Source organism: Chiloscyllium plagiosum, unplaced genomic scaffold (assembly GCF_037043375.1).
Source record: "Chiloscyllium plagiosum isolate Xiang-an unplaced genomic scaffold, Cpla_swu_hap1 HiC_scaffold_35, whole genome shotgun sequence".
Lineage (NCBI taxonomy): Eukaryota > Metazoa > Chordata > Chondrichthyes > Orectolobiformes > Hemiscylliidae > Chiloscyllium > Chiloscyllium plagiosum.
The window spans coordinates 29,622,481-29,646,481 of NW_028270173.1; the positions used below are offsets into that span (position 1 = coordinate 29,622,481).

At 51.7% G+C, this 24,001-nt stretch overlaps 1 protein-coding gene across 1 annotated transcript in view; it reads left to right on the forward strand.

Annotated features, from left to right (window-relative positions):
* LOC122541253 (gamma-aminobutyric acid type B receptor subunit 1) overlaps positions 1–24,001 on the forward strand; it is a 134,255-nt gene that overhangs the window by 21,457 nt on the left and 88,797 nt on the right. The window contains 4 exon segments of the mRNA XM_087978963.1: positions 11,615–11,753; positions 17,539–17,698; positions 18,245–18,538; positions 18,944–19,307. Coding sequence (XP_087835089.1) covers positions 11,615–11,753; positions 17,539–17,698; positions 18,245–18,538; positions 18,944–19,307 — 957 coding nt within the window.

A 24,001-nucleotide genomic window follows, 5' to 3' on the forward strand; every position in this document is an offset into this window, starting at 1 on the left:
CCCTGTAGCTCAAACCCTCCAACCCTGGCCACATCCTTGTAAATCTTTTCTGAACAACATCTTGTCTACAGCAGGGAAACCAGAATTACAATTCCAGAAATGGCCTTATTAAGGTCCTTTACAGCTACAACATGACCTCCCAACTCCTACACTCAACGCTGTGACCAAAAGCGTGTGGATCCAGATTTGCCTTCAGCACTAAAGGTGTGCAGTAAATTGTACAAATGAGAGCAGGTAGCTGTAGTGAGGTCTTGACAGATAAAATGTGCAGGTAGCAATGTTTATTCCAGAAGTGGGGAAAATGGTCCATGTGTGTGTGTGTGTGTGAGAGAGGTCCTCACTGCAGACTTAAGAAAGATAGAACAAAGTGTCTTCTGAATAAGAGCAATGAGGAACTGTGAAGACACTGCACAATTGACAGCTTTCGTGCAGAGATCTCAGCGAACATGTGCAAGAAAAAACTGTAAAGGCTGTTGGACTGCAAGACCTTTTCAATTAGTCACAAAGTCCTTCCTGTTTTTAATCCGAATGGTACAAGGCCTTTATGTCACACACCAGGCTGCCTTATTTTAAATTCAGATTTCACTCAGGCACTTGTTAGTTCTCCGAACAGTGGCCCTCGAATCTCCCAGAAATAACACTGTAATCTCCATGGCACTGCAGCAAGCCAATTTGGGAAAAAGAAACATTCATAGGTGCTCGAAAAAAAAAAGTGCAAGCTTAATTTATTCATCTGAAAGCATCGGGGAAAAGGCTGTCGGAGTTTGCACTTCCAGTGATGGAATCTGAGAAAAGGATTGTTCTCCCAGTTGTAGAAAAAATGTGAAACTTGAAAGGGGTCAGAAAACATTGACAAGGATGTTACCAGGATTGGAGGGTTTGAGCTATTGGGACAGGCTGGGGCTGTTTCCCCTGGAGTGTAAGAGACTGAGGGGTGACCTTATCGAGGTTTATAAGATCATGAGGGGCATGGGTAGGATAAATAGGCAAAGTCTTTTCCTCAGGGTAGGGGAGTCCAGAACTGGAGGGCATAGGTTTAGGGTGAGAGGGGAAAGATATAAAAGGGAGCTGAGGGGCAACTTTTTCACACAGAGGATGGTACGTGCATGGACTGAGCTGCCAGAGGAAGTGGTGGAGGCTGGTACAATTGCAACATTTAAAAGGCATCTGGATGGGTATATGAATAGGAAGGGTTTGGAGGGATATGGGCCGTGTGCTGGCAAATGGGACGAGATTGGGTTAGGATATCTGGTCGATATGGATGAACCGAAGGGTCTGCTTCCGTACTGCACATCTCTAAGACTCTATGAATGAGAGTGTTAGGAATTCTCTTCCTCAAAAGTTGGTGAAGTTCAAGTCTCTGAATTTATTGAAAGCAGAGGCTGAGAGGTTCTTGATAAGCAAAACCATGAAAGCTTATCATGGGCAGGTTGTAACCAGATCAGCCAAGATGTAGATGAATGCTAGAGCAGCCCGAGGGTCCAACGGTGGGGTCCTCCTGCTCCTCACTCACACGTACGTTTGTAATCTCCAGACATCCACTCAGAGGTGGCAATCATTGGCCTTCCAGTTTCACCTTGTAGCACTGGATGGGCGCTTTCTAAATCGATGCTAACCCTACCCGAATGTGTGATTGTACCAGCCCTCCCTGAATAAAAAGCCGGTGTCTCCCCACCTCGTGCCAAGAATCCTGTTAGTGAGTCCCTGAATACGGCAGCACAGAAGGAACCCATTCAGTCCAACGTGCTGGCGCCAGTTCTTCGAGTGAGCTCTCCACATGTACCCTCATCTTCCACCAAATTACCACCACCGTTGTCGTGTGATGCCACCACTGTGCTAAATGGAGGGCAGACTTCCAAGCTCAAAACTGGGCAACCACCGAGGAGCTGCGGGCCACCGGCAGGCTGAATTGCGTCCAGCCACAGTCTGTAAACTCATATCGCCCCATTCTACCATTGTGGTGAAGCCAGGGGTTTAATGACGAGGACGAGAGAGGAGCAACGCCAGGCGTGCCTCAAGGTGAAGTCTCAACCTGGTCGAGCGGCAACAAAGTGCGAGCTGTACGCCCAACAGCATAAGCAGTAAGTAATTGGCAGAGCAAAACGATCCCACAATCCGCAGGTCGTATCGAAGTTCTGCAGTCTTGCCAGAAGTGAATAGTGGGGGTGGTCATTTAAACAGCTAACGGGAAGAGGAAGCTCCACAAATGTTTCCATCTTCAATGACAGAGAAGATCAGAGCAAGGAGTATTTGCACCCACCTCCAGACAGACGCGCCGAATGGATGATCCGTCTCGGCCTCCTCCAGGGAGTCCAAAAACAACACCCACACGTTAACTGCCTTCCCTTCCCATTCCTTATTCCCACCTGATCTGATCCCAGGATGTCAGCAAGGTATTTGCATCCACCTTCAGCCAGAAGGGAGGCGTGGGTGATCCACCTCAGCCTCCTCCTCAAGTCCCCAGCATCAGACGCATCCCGTCTTCAACCAACTCGGTTCACTCCATGTCACCTCAGGGAATTATTGAAGGCACTGCATATTGCAAAGGCTATGGGCCCTGGCAACGTTCTGGCAGTAGTCCTGAAGACTTGTGCTCTAGCACTAGCCACATCACCCGTACAGCTACAACACTGGCATCTACTCAGCAAAGTGGAAAATTGCTCTATCCAAGAAGTTTCACACCATCCGAGGGAAGAGCAGCTGCTTCACCGGCACCCCATCCACCACCTTCAAGCTTCCCCGTTTTCACTACCTACATGGGGTGATGCCCAGTAGCGTGTACTCCCTACAAGATGCACTGCCGTAACTCGGTAATGCTCCTTTGACCACACAGTCTAAGAATGGCAAGGGCAGCAGATACACAGGAGCCACCTGCAAATACCGCTCCAAGCCCCACACAGACACAGACACACACACACACAATCACACACACAATCACACACACACAGACACACACACACACAATCACACAGACACACACACACACACAATCACACACACACAGACCACACACACACACACAATCACACACACACAGACAACACACAGACACACACACAATCACACACACACAACACACAGACACACACGCACAGACATACAGAACACAGACACACACACAATCACACACACACAGACACCCACACAATCACACACACAGACACACACACAACACACAGACACACACACACAGACACACACACATACACAACACACACACAACACACAGACACACACAATCACACACACAGACACACACAGACACACACACACATACACAACACACACACAGACATACACAACACAGACACACACACATACACAACACACAGACACAATGCACACACAGACAGACACACAAACATGCACACATACACAACACACACACAGAGACACACACAAACACGCACACATACACAATAGACACACTCACACAACACACACACACAAACACACAGAGACACAACACATACACACACAAATACACACAAACAGACACACACAGACAGACACACACACAGACGCACACACACACACAGACACACACACCTCCCTGACTCAGAGCTGTATCAATATCCCCATCGTTGCAGCTGGGTGAAAGTTTTGGAGGTGCCTTCCCAACGGCACCGTGGGTGTACCCATCTCCCAAAGACTGCAGCAGGTTCCGGGAGGTCAACCTCGCCAAGACCTTGTGAAAGATAATGAGGGGCAGATCCAACGATGCCCACATCCAAAAGGCCAGCCCGACAGCCTCGATGGGCAGGTCAGACATTAACTGGGAGCTGCAATCGGATCATCTCCAAGTGAATGTCCCCCCTCGGGATGGATACCTGATTTTGGAATGATTTCAGCAATTAGCGACAATGTTTCGTAAACTGAAACGTTCCCAGCTTCCTAAACCCCAGGCCACCCCCCCCGCCCATCCTTTCCTCAATACTTTCTGTCCATGTTTTCGTCCTCTGAGGTCTGTCGAGTCTTTCAGTGGATTGTTAACATGGCAAAAATCTTCAGAGACAACAGTTTCCATAGCAACGCCTGGAGGTTTGACATCTCCTTTAACACTCGGTGCCAAAGCCTCGATTTCGCTCTGCTCTCAGGTTTATCCCCTTTGCTGTATTTGTGCCAGTGTTGTGGGCTCTTGAACGACCATAGTGTTTGCGTTCCATTTCTGTCTCCAGACTCTGGAGTTGAACAGCGTCTTTGACCTTCCCAGGATGTCCCCGTTAGCTTCATTTCCACAAAGTCAACGTTCGCTCCACAAATCAACGTGGCAAGCAACTTGTAATGTGACGTTCCACACGCAGTCGGTCAGAATCCCAGAAGAACATTGTATCTTCGACAGCAATGTTATAAGTGACGGTAACTGTGACACCTTGTGCAAAACGGGCATTGCCCGAAACTTTGCTCAGAGTTGTTCTTCGTCTTAGGTAACCTGAAGGTGTAGGAGGTAGAGGTAGGCCATCCAGCCCATTGAGCGTGCTCTGCCATTCAGTGAGGTCATGACTGATCTGATCATCCTCCCCTGCACTCTCCTTGGCCTTTGATTCCCTTACTGATTAAAAAAAGAAAATCTGCCTATCTCAGACTCGAATATAACCAATGACCCAGCCTTAGCAGCCTTCTGTGGTTAAAGAAAATTCCACAGATTCACCACCTTCTGGGAGAAGGAATTCCTCCTCATCTCTGCCTTAAATATCTTGGGGGGAAAAAAAATATATTGGTGAATTCGGAACCCCTGAATCCTGGAACCCACCATTCTCACAGAGATGGGGCTTGGTGTTGGAAACGGAGGCGGTTATCATTTGGTTTAGAGGGCAAGTGCACATGTTACGGGGCAAATGCCTTCAGTCAGATCTGATTTTCATTAACGGGGGCATTCGAAATAAAACTTTTTCGACCTGGTTGGGAAAGGTCCAACCATTCCAAAGTCCGTTTGCCTGGTGAAGTACTCTTTTAGAAGTCCAGAACTAGAGGGCATAGGTTTAGGGTGAGAGGGGAAAGATATAAAAGGGACCTAAGGGGCACCTTTTTCAAGCAGAAAGTGGTACGTGTACGGAATGAGCTGCCAGAGGAAGTGGTTGAGGCTGGTACAATTACAACATTTAAAAGGCATCTGGATGGGTAAATGAATAGGAAGGGTTTGGAGGGATATGGGCCGGGTGCTGGCAAATGGGACTAGATTAGGTTAGGGTATCTGGGCAAGTTGGACCAAAGGGTTTGCTTCCATGCTGTACATCTCTATGAGTCTATATGGTCCCAGGATACTTTTGACAGAATCAGGTGCCCTTAGTGAGAGGCAATGTGCATTTTGGGTGTGGTCAAGCATTGTTTGGGACTCCAAATATCCAGTTCATTGGAGCTATCAAGTGAGATGCCAAGAGATATGCCAAGCTTTCAAAGCATTTAAACATCCTTCCCTTTAAATATTTGAAAATAGCTGCCTGCAGTGTTTCACAAAAAAAGGGGTCAGTGTTTACTGTTTCACTCTGTCTGTTGACAGAAGCCTGAGGGCTAACATTAAAAAGCCAATGCTGCATGGCTCCTTTCACAACCTCTCATTGTTACAGTGGCATTCCTGTCAGTTCACAATTTGACAGACCAAGTGCTTCAAAAGCGACAACTAATACATGTGCTTCACTTTGTAAGGAATAAATATTTGGTAGAATTCAAATGTAAGTGAATGAGTTTTTAAATTTTTTTTTCAAAATACCGGATTCCTCGACAGATACTTAGAACTTCATTGCAGTATCTGTACTGAGGTCTGCCCATGGTGGGGGTTGAATTAGCCTGGAGGGTGTAAGGGTGGATTCGGGTACAGTCACAACATTTAAAAAAGATTTGGATACATCCACGAATAGGAAAGCTTTGGAGGGATATGGGCCAGGAGCAGGGAGTTGGAAATAGTTCAGTTTGGGTTTATGGTCGGCATGGGCTGTTTGGACCGAAGGGTCTGTTTCCATGCTGGATGGGTCTATGACTGTCTCAGAAGTGGGACTGGACGCACAGCTTTCTGATTCCGGGGTTAGAGTGTCCTCTGCTAAACGCCGTCTGTCTGCTAATTGGGCAGTGTTGAGGATGTTCTGCAATGGGTGGGCATTCTGTTAGCACCATCAGAGCAGGAGCAGATTATTCAGCAGCTTGAGCCCTTCAAACATTCGGCTGGGAGGGAGCAGGTTTGGATTTTCAGAAGGGCAGCGTTTCCTACCCGTTGGCTTTGAACTGAATGGCTCGCTCGATCGTCCAGGGGGCAGTGGGTCTGGAGTCACGTGTAGGCCAGACCAGGCAAAGACACAGATTCCCTTGTCTGAAGGAATGTTGGTGAACCAGATGCTGAAACTAGCTATCTCCACAGGTAGAGATTTGAACCCCACCGCACCCCCATCCCTCTTGAGCATTAGCCTTTACCTGCTGGGCTGCTCGCCAAGTGATGTTACCGCTGCCTCCCATCTTGTTGATTTTGGGTGGAATGCGTTAGCATGCATTCCGGACTGTTTGGGGCAGAGAAAACCAAGAGTTGGAATAAAATGGTCACTTTAGGGGTGGCAGGGATGCTACAAGACTCAGTTCTTGGGCGTGGAGGTCTTGTGGTAGTGTCCCTACCTCTGGGTTAGGGCCTCCTGGTTCAGGTCCCCACCAGGACTGGTTGTAGTGCAGCGTTTGGCCTCCATGTTTTTTTTTCACCATCGTTCCCCGAAGGGGGAAAAGGTTGCATGTGGGTTGCCATATTCAATTGGGCCTCAGCTATTACATAATCACTATCAATGACTCAGGTGAAGCGGGGGGTGGGGGGGGGGGAAGTGGGGGTGGTGTCGCAGAATTGTTATGGCATGGAAGAAGGCCATTCGGCCCATCATGTCTGCCCTGGCGCAGCACAATGCATCCAATATTGTTGATACAGCGCTGGATGGGGTAAGAAGACGGCAGGCGAGGTGTCGTGAAACGATGCAGTTTGGTCGGAAACACAGAATAACGTTCGAAAAGGTGAGCAACGAGAGAGGAATGCAGAGGATTCTTTCCAATGGTCCTTGTCAACGAATCAGAGAAAGTTAGCAAGTGCAGCCAACCATCCGGCAGGCAAATCACCCCGTTATTACCAGGTGGGGGAGGGGGTGATGGCCACAGTTATAAGCAGTACAGCGTCTCTGTAGCAAAGGAAGGTCACACCGCCTTAGATGGGGGGACAACAAGGATTTACTGGATTGATCCCAGGGGATGAGAGGGTTGTCTTACGAGGGAACATGGAGGAGGATGACCCCCATTTTTGGTGGTGTTTAGGAGAATGAGAAACGATCTCGTTCAAAGGTAAGAAATTCCCAAAGGGCTTGACAGTTTTGACACTGTTAGGTTGTTTCCCCCAGAGGGACGATCTAGACTAGACGCCATAATCTCAGAATACAGGGCCTGCCATTTAGTAACGAGATGAGTTATGAATCATTGGCGTTCTTTAGCCCAGAGGGCTGTGGTCAGTCACCGGGTATTTTTAAGACATAGTTAAGTCAATCTATCTCTATGATTAATAGATTTGAAGCCTTAGAGGAATCAAGGAATATGGGTGTGATTTGAAACTATTATCCCAGAGATTTGCCAGGCTGGTCCTGTGATAGTAGAATGACTGAGGGTTCATATTGCAGGGTTAGGGAGTGGTGGCAATCTGATACAAACTGGAATTGCGAGGGAGGGCAGTCTGCTCAGAGACTATAGGCCATTAGGATGGGAACAAGATAAAGTGGGAGGAAGGTGAATGGGCTTGGGAACAGCTTAAGATGGGAGGCCACATGGGTAAGAGGTTATATCTGAACAGGTTAAGATGGGAAACCAGGTGGGTAAGAGGTTATATATGAACGGGTTAAGATGGGAGACTAGGTGGGTCAGTGTTTATATATGAACGGGTTAAGATGGGAGACCAGGTGGGTAAGAGGTTAGATATGAACGGGTTAAGATGGGAGACCAGGTGGGTCAGTGTTTATATATGAACAGGTTAAGATGGGAGACCAGGTGGGTCAGTGTTTATATATGAACGGGTTAAGATGGGAGACCAGGTGGGTAAGGTTATATCTGAACAGGTTAAGATGGGAGACCAGGTGGGTAAGAGGTTATATATGAACAGGTTAAGATGGGAGACCAGGAGGGTAAGAGGTTATATCTGAACAGGTTAAGATGGGAGACCAGGTGGGTAAGAGGTTATATCTGAACGGGTTAAGATGGGAGACCAGGAGGGTAAGAGGTTATATATGAACGGGTTAAGATGGGAGACCAGGTGGGTAAGAGGTTATATCTGAACGGGTTAAGATGGGAGACCAGGTGGGTAAGAGGTTATATCTGAACGGGTTAAGATGGGAGACCAGTTGAGTAAGAGGTTACAGGGGATTAGGACTGGAAACAGGTTAAGATGGGAAGCCACATGGGTCAATGGTTGTAAATGAACGGGTTAAGATGGGAGGCCACATGTGTCAGAGGTTATAGGTGAGCAGGACTGGGTCACGCTGTTGAGAAACGTGGACCTGATCTGGCGGAAGCTGAGACAGCTCAAGGTGAAGACGCTGAGGGAACACGAACACTAGGGAGGGTTATCGGACAGAGGCCGAACGTCTGGGGCAGAGGTCCATCTCCAGGCGATTCCCGCTCTGAGCCACCTTCACTAGGATGTGGGGTGAGACTGGTCGATGCAGAGACAGCACGCCGTTGTCTGAGAGTCTCACCAGCCTGGGTGCCGGTGAGGGACATGAGCATGATGTAGGGTAGAGTGGGGACTGGGGATCGAGATGGAGGGGAAGCGGTTGGTGAGGGTGGGGGAAGGTGACGTGTGCTTTACTCACTCACCGTGAGCTCCTGAGGAGCTGCTGGATGTGAGCAGATTCAAGGTGCGAGTGTAATCTCAGACCCTGCAGCTTGGCTGATGACTTTGCCAATGACATGAAAACAGCACATTCATCAACCAGCCTCCTGGGAACTTGCCAACTGACTTTAATGGATTCCTCTCGCCTTCCTTTCGGAACGTCGCTCTTTATGTTTTAACCCTTCACTCCCCGCTTGGGTCTTCTCCTCGCTGTGGGCAGGTCTCCGTGTCAGAAGCGGCAGATCGGTTAGGGGGAATGGGGAGATGGCAAAGGGATTCCCTCTCCGCGAATGGCCGGGGGGGCGTTGGGAATGTGGCAAACCCATCTGGTCAGCAGACAAGACGAGCGGTCGTGGAGACTTCACCAAAGCTGCATTTTTAAGAATTACGTTCACAGGATGTGGGAATTACTACATGGACTAGGCCGTCCCTAGTCACCCAGTGGCAGGTCAAGGGTCGCCCGCATTGCTGCTGTGGGTCGGGTGTCATATATCAATCAGACCGGGCAAGGGTGGCAGTTTCTGTCTTGAAAGGACCAAGCCTTTCTTTTTTTTGGCCAAAGAGTTGTCATTGATTAATTCCAGGCGTCTCACGTTTCACCATCCGCCCTGACTGGATTTGAACCCAGGTCCCCCAGAACATTAGCTGGGTCTCGAGGTGGACAATCTGGTGATAGTGCCAACAGGCCGGTGACGTTCCTTCAGTGAAAGGGAGGTGTGAATTGTGGCCTTGCAAATCCCCAGGGGATTCCGATAGAATAAGTGAAAAGAGACCGCTTCCACAGCCAGAAGTTTCGATAACACAGGGTCAAGAAAATTGGCTGGAAAGCCAGAGCTGAGGGGGTTGGAGGGGGGGGGGGGGGGGGGGTCGCTGGGATGGGAGGGAGGGGGAGGGGTGAAGGAGTTTATTTTTAACACAGCGAGTTATGAGATTGCCCTGCTCAAAAAGACACCGTGAACAGGCTCGAAGGGCAGAATGGCCTACTCCTGCACCTATTGTCTATGAGAGGTGGCATAGTCAGCTCTTGAGTACAGATTTCCCCTATTCACTTGCGCAGAGAGAGAAAACGACCCTTACATAATAACCCTCCCGTCCCCCACCGCCCCCTTCTCCCCCCCTTTCCAAATGTACCAATGCACCATGCAGACGACGGAGTGCAATTTGGACGTACTCAGTGCTGGCTTGTGCACAGCAAGATCCCACAAGGAGACAGAGGGCAAAATAACGAGCGAGCGAGGGAACTCTCTCTTCCCCCACCCACCCTTCTTGGAAAATGTGCGTCCTTTTACGAGATTTACGTTCAACTGTCACGTGTACCCAAGGGCAGGAGCACGGTGAAAAGCATACAATGTCACCACCCACATGGCGCCATCTTAGGTACAAAGTACCTGGGCACAAAATCTCTCAGTTACAGACGTTTGCAAATGATCCCAAAATTGGAGGTGTAATGGTCAGCGAAGAAGGTTACCTCAGATTACAACAGGATCTGGACCAGATGGGCCAATGGGCTGAGAAGTGGCAGATGGAGCTTAATTTAGATAAAAGCGAGGTGCTGCATTTTGGGAAAGCAAATCTTTGCAGGACTTATACACTTAATGATAAGGTCTTAGGGAGTGCTGCTGAACAAAGAGACCTTGGAGTGCAGGTTCATAGCTCCTTGAAAGTGGAGTCGCAGGTAGATAGGATAGTGAAGAAGGTGTTTGGTATGCTTTCCTTTATTGGTCAGAGTACTGAGTACAAAAGTTGGGAGGTCATGTTGCGGCTGTACAGGACATTGGTCTCTGATACCACCCTTTTCTGATTCAGACGCGTGAGAGCTTACCGCACCGCCCCCCCCCCCCCCGCCGTATCACTGTTGGAATATTGCTTGCAACTCTGGTCTCCTTTCTATCAGAAAGATGTTGTGACACTTGAAAAGGTTCAGAAAAGATTTACAAGGACGTTGCCAGGGTTGGAGGATTTGAGCTACAGGGAGAGGCTGAACAGGCTGGGGCTGTTTTCCCTGGAGCGTCGGAGGCTGAGGGGTTTTAGAGGTTTATAAATTCATGAGGGGCATGGATAGGATAAATAGGCAAAGTCTTTTCCCTGGTGTCGGGGAGTCCAGAACTAGAAGGAATAGGTTTAGGGTGAGAGGGCAAAGTTATAAAAGGGACCTGAGGGGTAACTTTTTCACCCAGAGGGTGGTACATGTATGGAATGAGCTGCCAGAGGATGTGGTGGAGGCTGGTACAATTACAGCATTTAAGAGGCATTTGGATGGGTATATGAATAGGAAGGGTTTGGAGGGATATGGGCCGGGTGCTGGCAGGTGGGACTAGATTGGGTTGGGATGTCTGATCGGCATGGACAGGTTGGACTGAAGAGTCTGTTTCTGTGCTGTACACCTCTATGACGGGGAGCAAAATAAAGGTATCAGGCCCACTCGATTAGGGTGAGTGTGCCTGATCCGCTGGGGAGCACCTCTGCCAGTGTAGCACCCCCTCTGCGCTGAATCCATTATATCTCACCGCCCCTGCTTACAAATCTCTGAGACCACCCTTTTCTGATTCAGACGTGTGAGAGCTTACCCACTGTGCCATGACTGACAAAACCACCTGTTGGATGTGCATGATGATTGTGCCAACTCATGCTGCACTCCCCCTCCTGTGTCACCGGCCGGAGCCTGTGCGTTGTAGCAATCCCTCGCCTGTACCGAATATTTGTCACGTGGCGATTAAGCTCCAGGTAGCCTGGACCGGGCTCCCTTCGCTGGCTGATTGGTTGTGCTTGTGTTTGCAGTGTGACCCTGGGAAGTCCACCAAGTACCTGTACGAGCTGCTCTACAACGAGCCCATGAAGATTGTCCTCATGCCCGGCTGCAGTGGAGTCTCTACCCTGGTTGCTGAAGCAGCCCGGATGTGGAATCTGATTGTGGTGAGTAACATGGCTCAGGCGCCAATAAGACCCCTTTCTGTCTGTGTCTCGCTCTTTCCCCACCCCCCCTGCTCTCTACCTGCCTTCTCTCCTCATTCCTGAAGAAGGGCTAATGCCCGAAACGTCGATTCTCCTGTTCCCTAGATGCTGCCTGACCTGCTGCGCTTTTCCAGCAACACATTTCCATCTCTGATCTCCAGCATCTGCAGACCTCACTTCCTTCTCTCCTCTGCATCCCTTTTTGACATGCGATCCAATTCAGACTTGCTCCAACTCCACTGACCCAATACATTTCCATCTCATTCTGTCTGTTTTTGTTCAGCTCTCTCTCTCTCCTCTTGCCTTCATCTCCTGTTCCTATTTCTCTCTTGGCTTTCTCTGTCTCTTATCTCTGTACCTCTTACTGCATCTCTCTCTCTCTCTCTCGCACTGTTGCTCTCACTTCCTATTTCACTCAGTGGGTTAGCACTGCTGCCTCACGGCACCAGGGACCCAGGTTTGATCCCAGCCTCGGGGAGACTGTCTGGGTGGAGTTTGCACGTTCTCCCCATGTCTGCATGGGTTTCCTCCGGGTGCTCCGGTTTCCTCCTACAATCTAAAGATGTGTAGGTTAGGGTGGATTGGCCGTGCTAAATTATCCCATAGTGTTCAGGGATGTGTAGGTTAAGTGCATCAGTCAGGGGTAAACGTCGAATAACAGGGGAGTGGGTCTGGGTGGGTTACTGTTCGGAGGGTCAGTGTGACCTTGTTTCTACACTGTAGGGATGGATTCCATGATATTCTATGATTCTATTTCCTTTCTCTCTGTCCCAATCTCTCTGCTTTATTGTCCCTATCTGTTCCTCTTCCATTATACCTCACTGTCTCTCTCCCTCTCTACATGTCTGTTATCTCTCCCTGTCCCAATCCCTCCTCCTGTTCCTTTCATTGTACCTCACCGTGTCTCTCTCTCTCTCTCTCTCCCTCTGTGTTCATGTTTCTCTGTGCCCATCTGTCTCGCCATCTTTGATCATCGGGAGGGTTGGTTGTAGTGAGATGATGAACTGTAACTGAACTCTCCCACATGAGCAGGAGGGATTTGTGTCGGATGTCTGATTTGTACGCTGCCTGACAGCACATCGAAACGAGTCACATGGTACTCGCAGTTGCCTGGTTTTCCCCGGGCGGGTGAGCAAAGAGGTCAGGCCAGCTCACTCTGGAATCGCTCAGCCTGAGAAGTAAACTTTTCGCAGAGCGGGCCCATTGAGTCCAAGCTGAAGGACCATCTCTCCCTGACCCCGCACCCCTTACCCTATCAACCCTGCGATGCCCATGGCTAACCCACCCATCCCTGTGACAATATGGGACAACTTAGCATGACCAGTCCACCTTCGGGACTGTGGGAGGAAACCGGAGCACCCGAGGGAAACCCATGCAGACACGGGGGAGTTGGTGCAAACTCCACCCAGACAGTCGCAGTCACAGTCCAGATCTTAAAATAAGAATGTGAAGGACGCCCAGCCCCCTCCCAGTGGATTACACATTGGCCGTTAACATCCTGTTGTGAGTGGTGCTGTGGGAGTGCCATCAGCTCTTGACTCTTAGAATATAGAACATTCCAGCGCAGTGCTGGCCTTTCACCCCTCGATGTTGTGCCGCCCTGCGGAACCAATCTGAAGCCCATCTATCTACACTATTCCATTTCCATCTGTATGTGGATCCAATGACCATGTAAATTCCCTTAATGTTCACAAGTCTACTACTGTTGCAGGCAGGGCATTCCACACCCCTACATCTCTCTGAGTAAAGAACCTACCTCTGACATCTGTCCTATATCTATCACCCCTCAATTAAAGCTATGTCCCCTCCTGCCTGCCATCACCATCCGAGGAAAAAAGCTCTCCCTGTCCACCCGATCTAACCCTCTGGTTATCTTATACGTCTCAATTAAGTTGCCTCTCAACCTTCTTCTCTGTCATGAAAACAGCCTCAGTTCCCTCAGCCTTTCCTCGTGAGACCTTCCCTCCATAGCAGGCAACTTCCTGATAAATCTCCTCTGCACCCTTACCAATGCCTCCACGTCCTTCCTATAATGTGGTGACCAGAACTGTGCGCAATACTCCAAGTGTTCTTCAACGCAAGCTCACCACCAGCACCCTTCGCCCCCACCCTCTCCACCCACCGCCATCCTAACGTGCAGCAAGTCCACTGACCCTGTCCTGGTTAAACAGCGCCTTCCGATTCCCTCTGTGGCTTCGCCCCTCTCCCTACCTCTGCCAAACCCTCCAACCCTCTGCGACCCCTGCCCCCCTCTAGTTCTGGCTCCTCTGCCTAGCCCCAAGCCACACTCAGAGGCAGTACCTCCAGTTCCCCTCAGTTCCCTCTCTGTCCCACTATCCTCCTCCAACACTCCTGTAAAACCGACCCCTCTTGGCACAAGAATTTCGTTATTTCTCCAAATGTCCCCCTGTGCGGCCGCGTGTCTGAATTTGCCTGATGGTGTCGGGCATGTTGCTCCGTCGAAGGCGCTATATCAATGCGAGGGATCGGTTAGTTCAGTTGACTGGATGGCCGGTTTGTAACCAGAGCAACGCCAGCGACGTGGGTTCAATCCCCACAACTGCCTGCGGTTATCATCGAAGGTGCCACCTTGTCATCCTCTCTCCCCTTGCCTGAGGCACAGTGACCCTCAGGTTAAACCAATCACCATGTGGTCCTCTCAGACTCCGTTGACTTTGTCTTGCCAAGGGGCTGTCCTACTTGATCCTGCAGGTTGAAATAAAATAAAGGTGTCATATCCCAGCAACATGATCAATAAACGCCAGGTCCCTCGATAAAAATGAACAGGGACTGTTCCTGCTGTTAATTGGAAAGGATTTCTCCATTAATCTCACTGGGGAGTTGAGAGACACTCTCTCTCTCTCTCTCTCTCTCTCACACACACACACACACATATACAGACACATTCTCTCTCTCTCACACACACACATACAGACACACTCTCTCTCACACACACACATACAGACACTCTCTCACACATTTACAGACACACATACAGACTCACACTCACACACAGACTCACTCACACAGACACACTCGCGCACTCTCTCTCACACACACTCTCTCACACATACAGACACACACACACAGACGCACTCTCTCACACACACACATATACAGACATTCTCTCTCTCACACACATACAGACACACTCTCACACACACACATACAGACACACACACAGACTCTCTCTCTCTCTCACACACACACACATACATACAGACACACTCTCTCACACAAACACATACAGACACACACACACATACAGACACACTCTCTCTCACACACACACACACGTACATACAGATACTCTGTCTCTCACACACACATGCAGACTCTCTCTCTCTCACACACACTCTCTCTCTCACACACAAACACATACAGACACACATACAGACACACTCTCTCTCACACACACACACATACAGATGCACTCTCTCACAGACACACACACATACAGACACACTCTCTCACACACACACACATACAGATACTCTGTCTCACACACACATACAGACACAGTCACACATATACAGATTCACATACAGACACTCTCTCAGACACACACATACAGACACACTCTCTCACACATATACAGACACACACACAGACTCACACTCACACACTCACTCACTCACACACACTCGCGCACTCTCTCTCTCACACACACACATGCACACTCCCTCTCTCACTCACACACACACAGACTCTCACACACGCCACACACACACACTCTCTCTCTTTCTCACTCACACACACTCTCTGTCCCTCACACACACACTCTCTCTCTCTCACTCACAGACACACACACCATGGAACCATTGTACATGAATGCAGGTTGACCCTTGACCTTGTTGTTGAAATTGTGATGGAAGTCTCCACTGGGATTTGTGACAGGATAAACTCCTCATTTCTTCTCTGTGCTCGCTGGCTGTCAGTTGTCATTAACTCCACGTCTCGCCGTCAGAGCTGAATCTGTGATTGGTTTCCTCTTTAACTTCTCCTGTCTTTTGCCTGCATCCATTTGAGACAAAAATAAACTGGGTTGTTTTCTGTTTGTCTCATCCTGAGGAAAGATAATGAACTGAAGTGGAAGAGGGGCTGCAAGAGGTGGACAGCCCTGAGGGTGAGGGAGCTGAGGGAGTTGGGGAGTAGCAATATACAGGTGATGCGGTGGCACAGTGGTTAGCACTGCTGCCTTGCAGCGCCAGGGACCAGGGTTCGATACCAGCCTCAGGCAACTGTGTGGAGTTTGCACATTCTCCCCGTGTCTGCTCTGGGTGCTCCGGTTTCCTCCCACAGTCCAAAGATGTGTAGGTTAGGTGGGATTGGCTGTGCTAAATTGCATGTAGTGTCCAGCAATGTGTAGGTGAGCTGGGTTAGACGTGGTAAATGTGGGGTTACGGGCATGGGCTGGGGGGTGAGTGTTGGATACTCTTATGGGGGTCACCATAGACTTGATGCACTATCAGGGTTCTATGTGTGTGCTTTCAACTCGCAAAGAGATGTTAGGTGAAATGCCCAAAGATTTAGTCAAAGGGGTGGCTTGAAGCAGTATCCTGAAGGGGACAGTGTTGAGGCAGAGAGAGAGCTCCACAGCTTGAGGTAACTGACGCCTCAAATGGTGGAGCCACCTTTTAAAAAACGCGTCCATCGAATCTGGTCGTCACCAGCTAGGCCAGGATTTATTGCCCATCGCCGTGGGTCTGGAGTCACGTGTAAGTCAGAGCAGGTAAATATTCCCTCACTAAAGGGCATCCAATCCCTACAGTGTGGAATCAGGCCGTTTGGCCCATGGAGTCCCTACTGACCCTCCAAAGGGCATACCACCCAGACTCACCCTACACCTGTAATCCTGTATTTCCCATGGCCAATCCACCCATCTTTGGACTGCGGAAGGAAACTGGAGCATCCAGAGGAAACCCGCGCAGACACGGGGAGAATGTGCAAACTCCACACAGACAGTCACCCAAGGCTGGAATCGAACCCAGGTCCGGAATTGAACCTGGGTCCCTGGCGCTGTGAGGGAGCAGCGCTAACCACTGAGCCACCGTGCCGCCCCAGTGAATCAGATGGGCTTTATGAAAATGGCCAATGGTTTTGTGATTGCCAGCTTTCTTAAAATTCCCTATTTTTAATGACACGGAAAGGTTCCCCAGCACCTGCTAAAGCAGGATTCAAACCGACATCCCCAGGACATTGGCCTGGGGTTGCGGGTCACTATTCCGGCCACATTACCACTATCCCGTTCCCACTGCACTCGAGAGGTCAGACACACGAGTCTGAATCCCTCGGTTGGTGTGCGTTTAGTGGAGATTTCATCGTTTGGGAGAGGGGCAGCCTCAGGGGATTCGAGACGAAGAATAAGTGTTTTAATATCAAGACATTGTTGGACTGTGAGCCAACGTTATGTAGGGCGAGGGGATTGGGAACAAATTAAGACACACGAGCAGTTCATCGACTGAGGGTGGAGTTGAGGAGACCAGTGAGTGGTGTGAATAGGGGATCGAGAGGTGGCAAACACACGAATGAGGAATCTGGCCTGTTATTTGGATTAGCGTCATTGTCACATGTACGCAAATGGGTACAGTGAAGAGTTCACAATTCGCCACTTACAGCGCCATCTTCAGTACGGAGTACCTGGTTACAAACCGAGGCCCAAAGCCTGGAGGTGTTCCCATGGCAACCGACCGGGGACTAGTATCTCCAGGTTTTGGGCATAAGTTTCCCGATTTTAACCGCTCCACTAGAGGAGGCTTCATTAGGCACGGTGATCAATACCGGATCACAGCTTCACCGAGCACGGTTATCAATACCGGATCACAGCTTCACCGAGCACGGTGATCAATACCGGATCACAGCTTCACCGAGCACGGTGATCAATACCGGATCACAGCTTCACCGAGCACGGTGATCAATACCGGATCACAGCTTCACCGAGCACGGTGATCAATACCGGATCACAGCTTCACCGAGCACGGTGATCAATACCGGATCACAGCTTCACCGAGCACGGTGATCAACACCGGATCACAGCTTCACCGAGCACGGTGATCAACACCGGATCACAGCTTAACCGAACACGGTGATCAACACCTGATCACAGCTTCACCGAGCACGGTGATCAATACCAGATCACAGCTTCACCGAGCACGGTGATCAATACCGGATCACAGCTTCACCGAGCAGGGTGATCAATACCGGATCACAGCTTCACCGAGCACGGTGCTCAATACCGGATCACAGCTTCACCAAGCATGGTGATCAATACCGGATCACAGCTTCACCGAGCACGGTGCTCAATACCGGATCACAGCTTCACCGAGCACGGTGATCAATAACGAATCACAGCTTCACCGAGCACGGTGATCAATACCGGATCACAGCTTCACCGAGCAGGGTGATCAATACCGGATCACAGCTTCACCGAGCACGGTGATCAATACCGGATCACAGCTTCACCGAGCAGGGTGATCAATACCGGATCACAGCTTCACCGAGCACGGTGCTCAATACCGGATCACAGCTTCACCAAGCACGGTGGTCGACACCGGATCACAGCTTCACCGAGCAGGGTGATCAATACCGGATCACAGCTTCACCGAGCACGGTGATCAACACCGGACCACAGTTTCGCCGAGTAGGGCGATCAACACCGGATCAAAGCTTCACCAAGCATGGTGATCAATACCGGATCACAGCTTCACCGAGCAGGGTGATCAATACCGGATCACAGCTTCACCGAGCACGGTGATCAATACTGGATCACAGCTTCACCGAGCACGGTGATCAACACCGGACCACAGTTTCACCGAGTAGGGCGATCAACACCGGATCACAGCTTCACCGAGCATGGTGATCAATACCGGATCACAGCTTCACCAAACATGGTGATCAATACCGGATCACAGCTTCACCGAGCAGGGTGATCAATACCGGATCACAGTTTCACCGAGCAGGGTGAACAACTCCGGATCACAGCTTCACCGAGCACGGTGATCAACACGGATCACACCTTCACCGAGCACGGTGATCAACACCGGATCACAGCTTCACCAAGCACGGTGATCAACACCGGATCACAGCTTCACCGAGCAGAGTGATCAACACCGGATCACAGCTTCACCGAGCAGAGTGATCAACACCGGATCACAGCTTCACCGAGCACGGTGATCAATACCGGATCACAGCTTCACCGAGCAGGGTGATCAACACCGGACCACAGTTTCACCGAGTAGGGCGATCAACACCGGATCACAGCTTCACCGAGCATGGTGATCAATACCGGATCACAGTTTCACCGAGTAGGGCGATCAACACCGGATCACAGCTTCACCGAGCAGGGCGATCAACACCGGATCACAGCTTCACCGAGCATGGTGATCAATACCGGATCACAGCTTCACCGAGCACGGTGATCAATACCGGATCACAGCTTCACCGAGCAGGGCGATCAACACCGGATCACAGCTTCACCGAGCATGGTGACCAATACCAGATCACAGCTTCACCGAACATGGTGATCAATACCGGATCACAGCTTCACCGAGCAGGGTGATCAATACCGGATCACAGCTTCACCGAGCACGGTGATCAACACCGAATCACAGCTTCCCCGAGCAGAGTGATCAACACCGGATCACAGCTTCACCAAGCACGGTGATCAACACCGGATCACAGCTTCACCGAGCAGAGTGATCAACACCGGATCACAGCTTCACCGAGCACGGTGATCAATACCGGATCACAGCTTCACCGAGCAGGGTGATCAATACCGGATCACAGCTTCACCGAGCAGGGTGATCAATACCGGATCACAGCTTCTCCGAGCAGGGTGATCAATACCGGATCACAGCTTCACCGAGTAGAGTGATCAACCCCGGATCACAGCTTCACCGAGCAGGGCGATCAACACCGGATCACAGCTTCACCGAGCAGGGTGATCAATACCGGATCACAGCTTCTCCGAGCAGGGTGATCAATACCGGATCACAGGTTCACCGAGCAGAGTGATCAATACCGGATCACAGCTTCACCGAGCATGGTGATCAATACCGGATCACAGCTTTACCGAGCAGGGTGATCAACACCGGATCACAGCTCCACCGAGCAGGGTGATCAATACCAAATCACAGCTTCTCCGAGCACGGTGATCAATACCGGATCACAGCTTCACCGAGCAGGGTGATCAACACCAGATCATAGCTCCACCGAGCAGGGTGATCAATACCAAATCACAGCTTCTCCGAGCACGGTGATCAATACCGGATCACAGCTTCACCGAGCACGGTGATCAATACCGGATCACAGCTTCACCGAGCAGGGTGATCAACACCGGATCGCAGCTCCACCGAGCAGGGTGATCAATACCAAATCACAGCTTCTCCGAGCACGGTGATCAATACCGGATCACAGCTTCTCCGAGCACGGTGATCAATACCGGATTACAGCTTCACCGAGCAGGGTGATCAAAACCGGATCACAGCTTCACCGAGCAGGGTGATCAATACCGGATCACAGCTTCACCGAGCAGGGTGATCAATACCGGATCACAGCTTCACCGAGCACGGTGATCAATACCGGATCACAGCTTCACTGGTGTTTGTGAATCCGGCAGTGCCGGGTTTCAGAGGGTTGGAGGAAGGGTCAGGAAAGGACAGGTGTGTCTCTGTACTTTTATCACTGTGCGGCGGCCATTTTACAGTTTCCTTCGGGAAAGAACTGTAACTGGGGAGCCGTGAGTATATACGAGGCCGGCGTCAACTGGACAGCTCTTCTCGCGGTGACCCCTCAATCCTGAGCTGGCCTACGGATGCCCTCATCACGGGGAACTCCATTGGCCTCAGGCCGGGCTGCGCCGGTTCTCCCGGTGGCTGTTTGAACCTCAGGGCCTAGCGCTGAAATGGCCTCCTCGCTGGCAGTTGGCTGCTGATGACATGCGCCCTCCGTCCCTCCATTTTCAGCTCGTGAGAGCGCGCTGAACCGCTGTGAGGAAGAATCCCGAGCGGGAGGTTGGCAGGGTGGGCTTTTTGGGGGGAGCAGGCATGTTAGTGGCGGTGGTAGTGGTGGTCAAAGAGAGATAACCTTCTCTGGGATCGGGAAGGTTGACTTTTTTATATGCTCCCCGCCCCCGCACTGACCTGTATCCACTCCCCCCCCGGACCCCTCCCCCCACCACCACCCCTCCATTAGCTCAATTTTGATCACTTGCCCCGTTTTCCACATGATTCATAGGAGAGCAAGCTCTGCTAGTGGTAGTTGCTGAGGCAACAACCCCTGTGGAGCCCGACCCAGAAATGCGATGACAGGCGAGGCACAAACCTGTGTACGATAACCCTTCAGCGGCAGCAGGATGGGTGTATGGTGCGCTTTCCTGGAGCTGACGGGTAGTGACAGCAAGCAGATAGCACCCCTCCCCTGTCCTTGCGCACATGCCACTACTTCACGAACGGCAGTGAGATATCTGACCTACGGGAGTTGGGGTGGGTGGGGGGTGGTGCTTCCTCACCCAATCCAGTCTGCCTCATCCCAACCTCCTGCCCCCCCCCGCCACAGTCAGGATGGAGAAAGCCGACCTGATTGTCTCCCAGCTCATGGTGGTGAAATGGGTTGTTGGGGAGTGGGGGGTGGGGGGGAAACAGGAACTGAGGTCAATCCCAACAGCCCAGTAAACATCACAGTAAGGGCATTTGGGTGGGGGGGGCGGGGTGGGTGCAGCAAGAGAGAGGGTGGGAGCAGAGAGAGAGAGGTGGAGGCACAGAGAGCGAGAGCGAGAGGGCGGGAGCAGAGAGAGAGAGAGTGAGAGAAAGAGGGTGGTGCACAGAGAGGGCGAGGTGGGGGTGCAGAGAGAGAGAGAGAGAGAGAGAGAGAAGGTGGGAGCAGAGAGATAGAGAGGTGGGGGTGCAGAGAGAGAAAGAGTGAGAGAGAGAGGGCAAGAGCAGAGAGAGAGAGGTGGGGGTGCAGAGAGAGAGAGTGAGAGAGAGAGGGCAAGAGCAGAGAGAGAGAGGTGGGGGTGCAGAGAGAGAGTGAGAGAAAGAGGGCAGGGCAGAGAGAGGGAGAGGTGGGGGTGCAGAGAGAGAAAGAGTGAGAGAAAGAGTGGGTGGGGCAGAGAGAGGGCAAGGTGGGGGTGCAGAGAAGAAAGAGTGAGAGAGAGAGAGAGGATGGGAGCATAGAGATAGAGAGGTGGGGGTGCAGAGAGAGAGTGAGAGAGAGAGAGGTCAGGAGCAGAGAGAGAGGGCAGGGGGTGCAGAGAGAGAGGGCGCGGGTCAGGGAGAGAGAGGTAGGGGTACAGAGAGAAAGGGGGCTGGTCAGGGAGAGAGGTGGGGGTGCAGAGAGAAAAAGAGGGGGCGGGTCAAGGAGAGAGAGGTGGGGGTGCAGAGAGAGAGAGAGGGGGCAGGTCAGGGAGAGAGAGAGGTGGGGGTGCAGAGAGAGAGAGAGGGGGCAGGTCAGGGAGAGAGAGGTGGGGGTGCAGAGAGAGAGAGAGAGAGGGGCGGGTCAGGGAGAGAGAGGTGGGGGTGCAGAGAGAGGGAGGGTGGGGGCAGAGAGAGGGAGAGAGGTGGGTGCAGAGAGAGAGAGGGGTGGTGGGTCAGGGAGAGAGAGAGTTGGGGGTGCAGAGAGAGAGAGAGGGGATGGGTCAGGGAGAGAGAGAGGTGGGGGTGCAGAGAGAGAGAGAGAATGGGGCAGAGAGGGGGGGGCAGGTCAGGGAGAGAGAGGGGGTGGGTCAGGGAGAGAGAGAGGTGGGGGTCCAGAGAGAGAGAGAGAGAGGGGGCGGGTCAGGGAGAGAGAGATGGGGGTGCAGAGAGAGAGAGAGGGGGTGGGTCAGGGAGAGAGAGGTGGGGGTGCAGAGAGAGAGAGAGGGGGCGGGTCAGGGAGAGAGAGATGGGGGTGCAGAGAGAGAGAGAGGGGGTGGGTCAGGGAGAGAGAGGTGGGGGTGCAGAGAGAGAGAGAGGGGCTGGGTTAGGGAGAAAGGGGGGCAGGTCAGGGAGAGAGAGGGGGCGGGTCAAGGAGAGAGAGAGGGCGGGGCAGAGAGAGAGAGTGGGCGGGTCAGGGAGAGAGAGAGGTGGGGGTGCAGAGAGAGAGAGGGGTGGGTCAGGGAGAGGGGGGGCAGGTCAGGGAGAGAGAGGGGACGGGTCAGGGAGAGAGAGTGGGGGTGCAGAGAGAGAGAGAGAAGGTGGGGCAGAGAGAGAGGGGGGCCGGTCAGGGAGAGAGAGAGAGAGAGAGGGCGGGGCAGAGAGAGAGAGAGGGGGGATGGGGTAGAGAGAGAGAGGTGGGGGCGCAGAGCGAGAGAGAGAGGGGGCAGGTCAGGGAGAGAGAGAGGGCGGGGCAGAGAGAGAGAAAGGGGCACAGAGAGAGTGAGAGAGAGGGCACGGGCAGAGAGAGAGGTGGGGGTGCAGAGAAAGGGGTGATAGAGAGGGGGAGGGGGGCAGAGAGAGAGAGGGGGTGCTGGTGAGAGTAGGGGGCAGTGTCAGGGGTGGGTGGGGCAGAGAGTGGGGCATCAAGAGGCAGAGGTGGGGGGTAGCAGAGTGAAAGAGAGAGGGGGCAGAGAGGAATGGAGAGGGGAGGAGACTGTGAGGGTAAACAGGGGGGAGAGAGAGAGCTAAACACAAGGAAAGACAGAAAATGGGGCAGGGACAGGAAAAAAAGGACATGGAGAGGTGGAGAGAGAGAGAGAGAGCAGAGAAAGAATAGTGAGAGGAACAGAGAGTGAGGGAGAGAGTGAAGAGGCTGAGAGAGAGAGAGAGAGAGAGAGAAGCAGACAGAGGGAAAAAGCAGAAGAGGGGCTCGGAGGGAAAATGGGGAGGAGAGGGGAGATGGAGAGAGGCAGGCAGCGTGACACACAGAGAGATGTGCTGAGTACAGAGAGGGAGCACAGAGAAAATGAATGAGAGAGAGCGAAAGAGAGAGATAGAGAGAGAGTGGATGTCTCATTGGCTGTGTCAGGTTTGTCCCTGTTTGAAGCCAGCCGTGACTGGAATAAAGAGAAAGTCCTTAGAGCCCATCAGGGGTCACCGTGCTGAAAGGCTCCCTCGTCCAGTCTGCACACAGGAGCCCACTTCCACTGGACCCTCTACTCTTTAGTGCAGCGTTGCTCGGTAACACTGGGCAGCGATTCGGGTGCTGTGTGGCTGGGAGAAGCTAGGATTGCCTTCACTTGCTACAGTGTGGCCCTGGTCAACTGCAGAGGGGGGGCTAAACCGTGTGAAATGAATGACC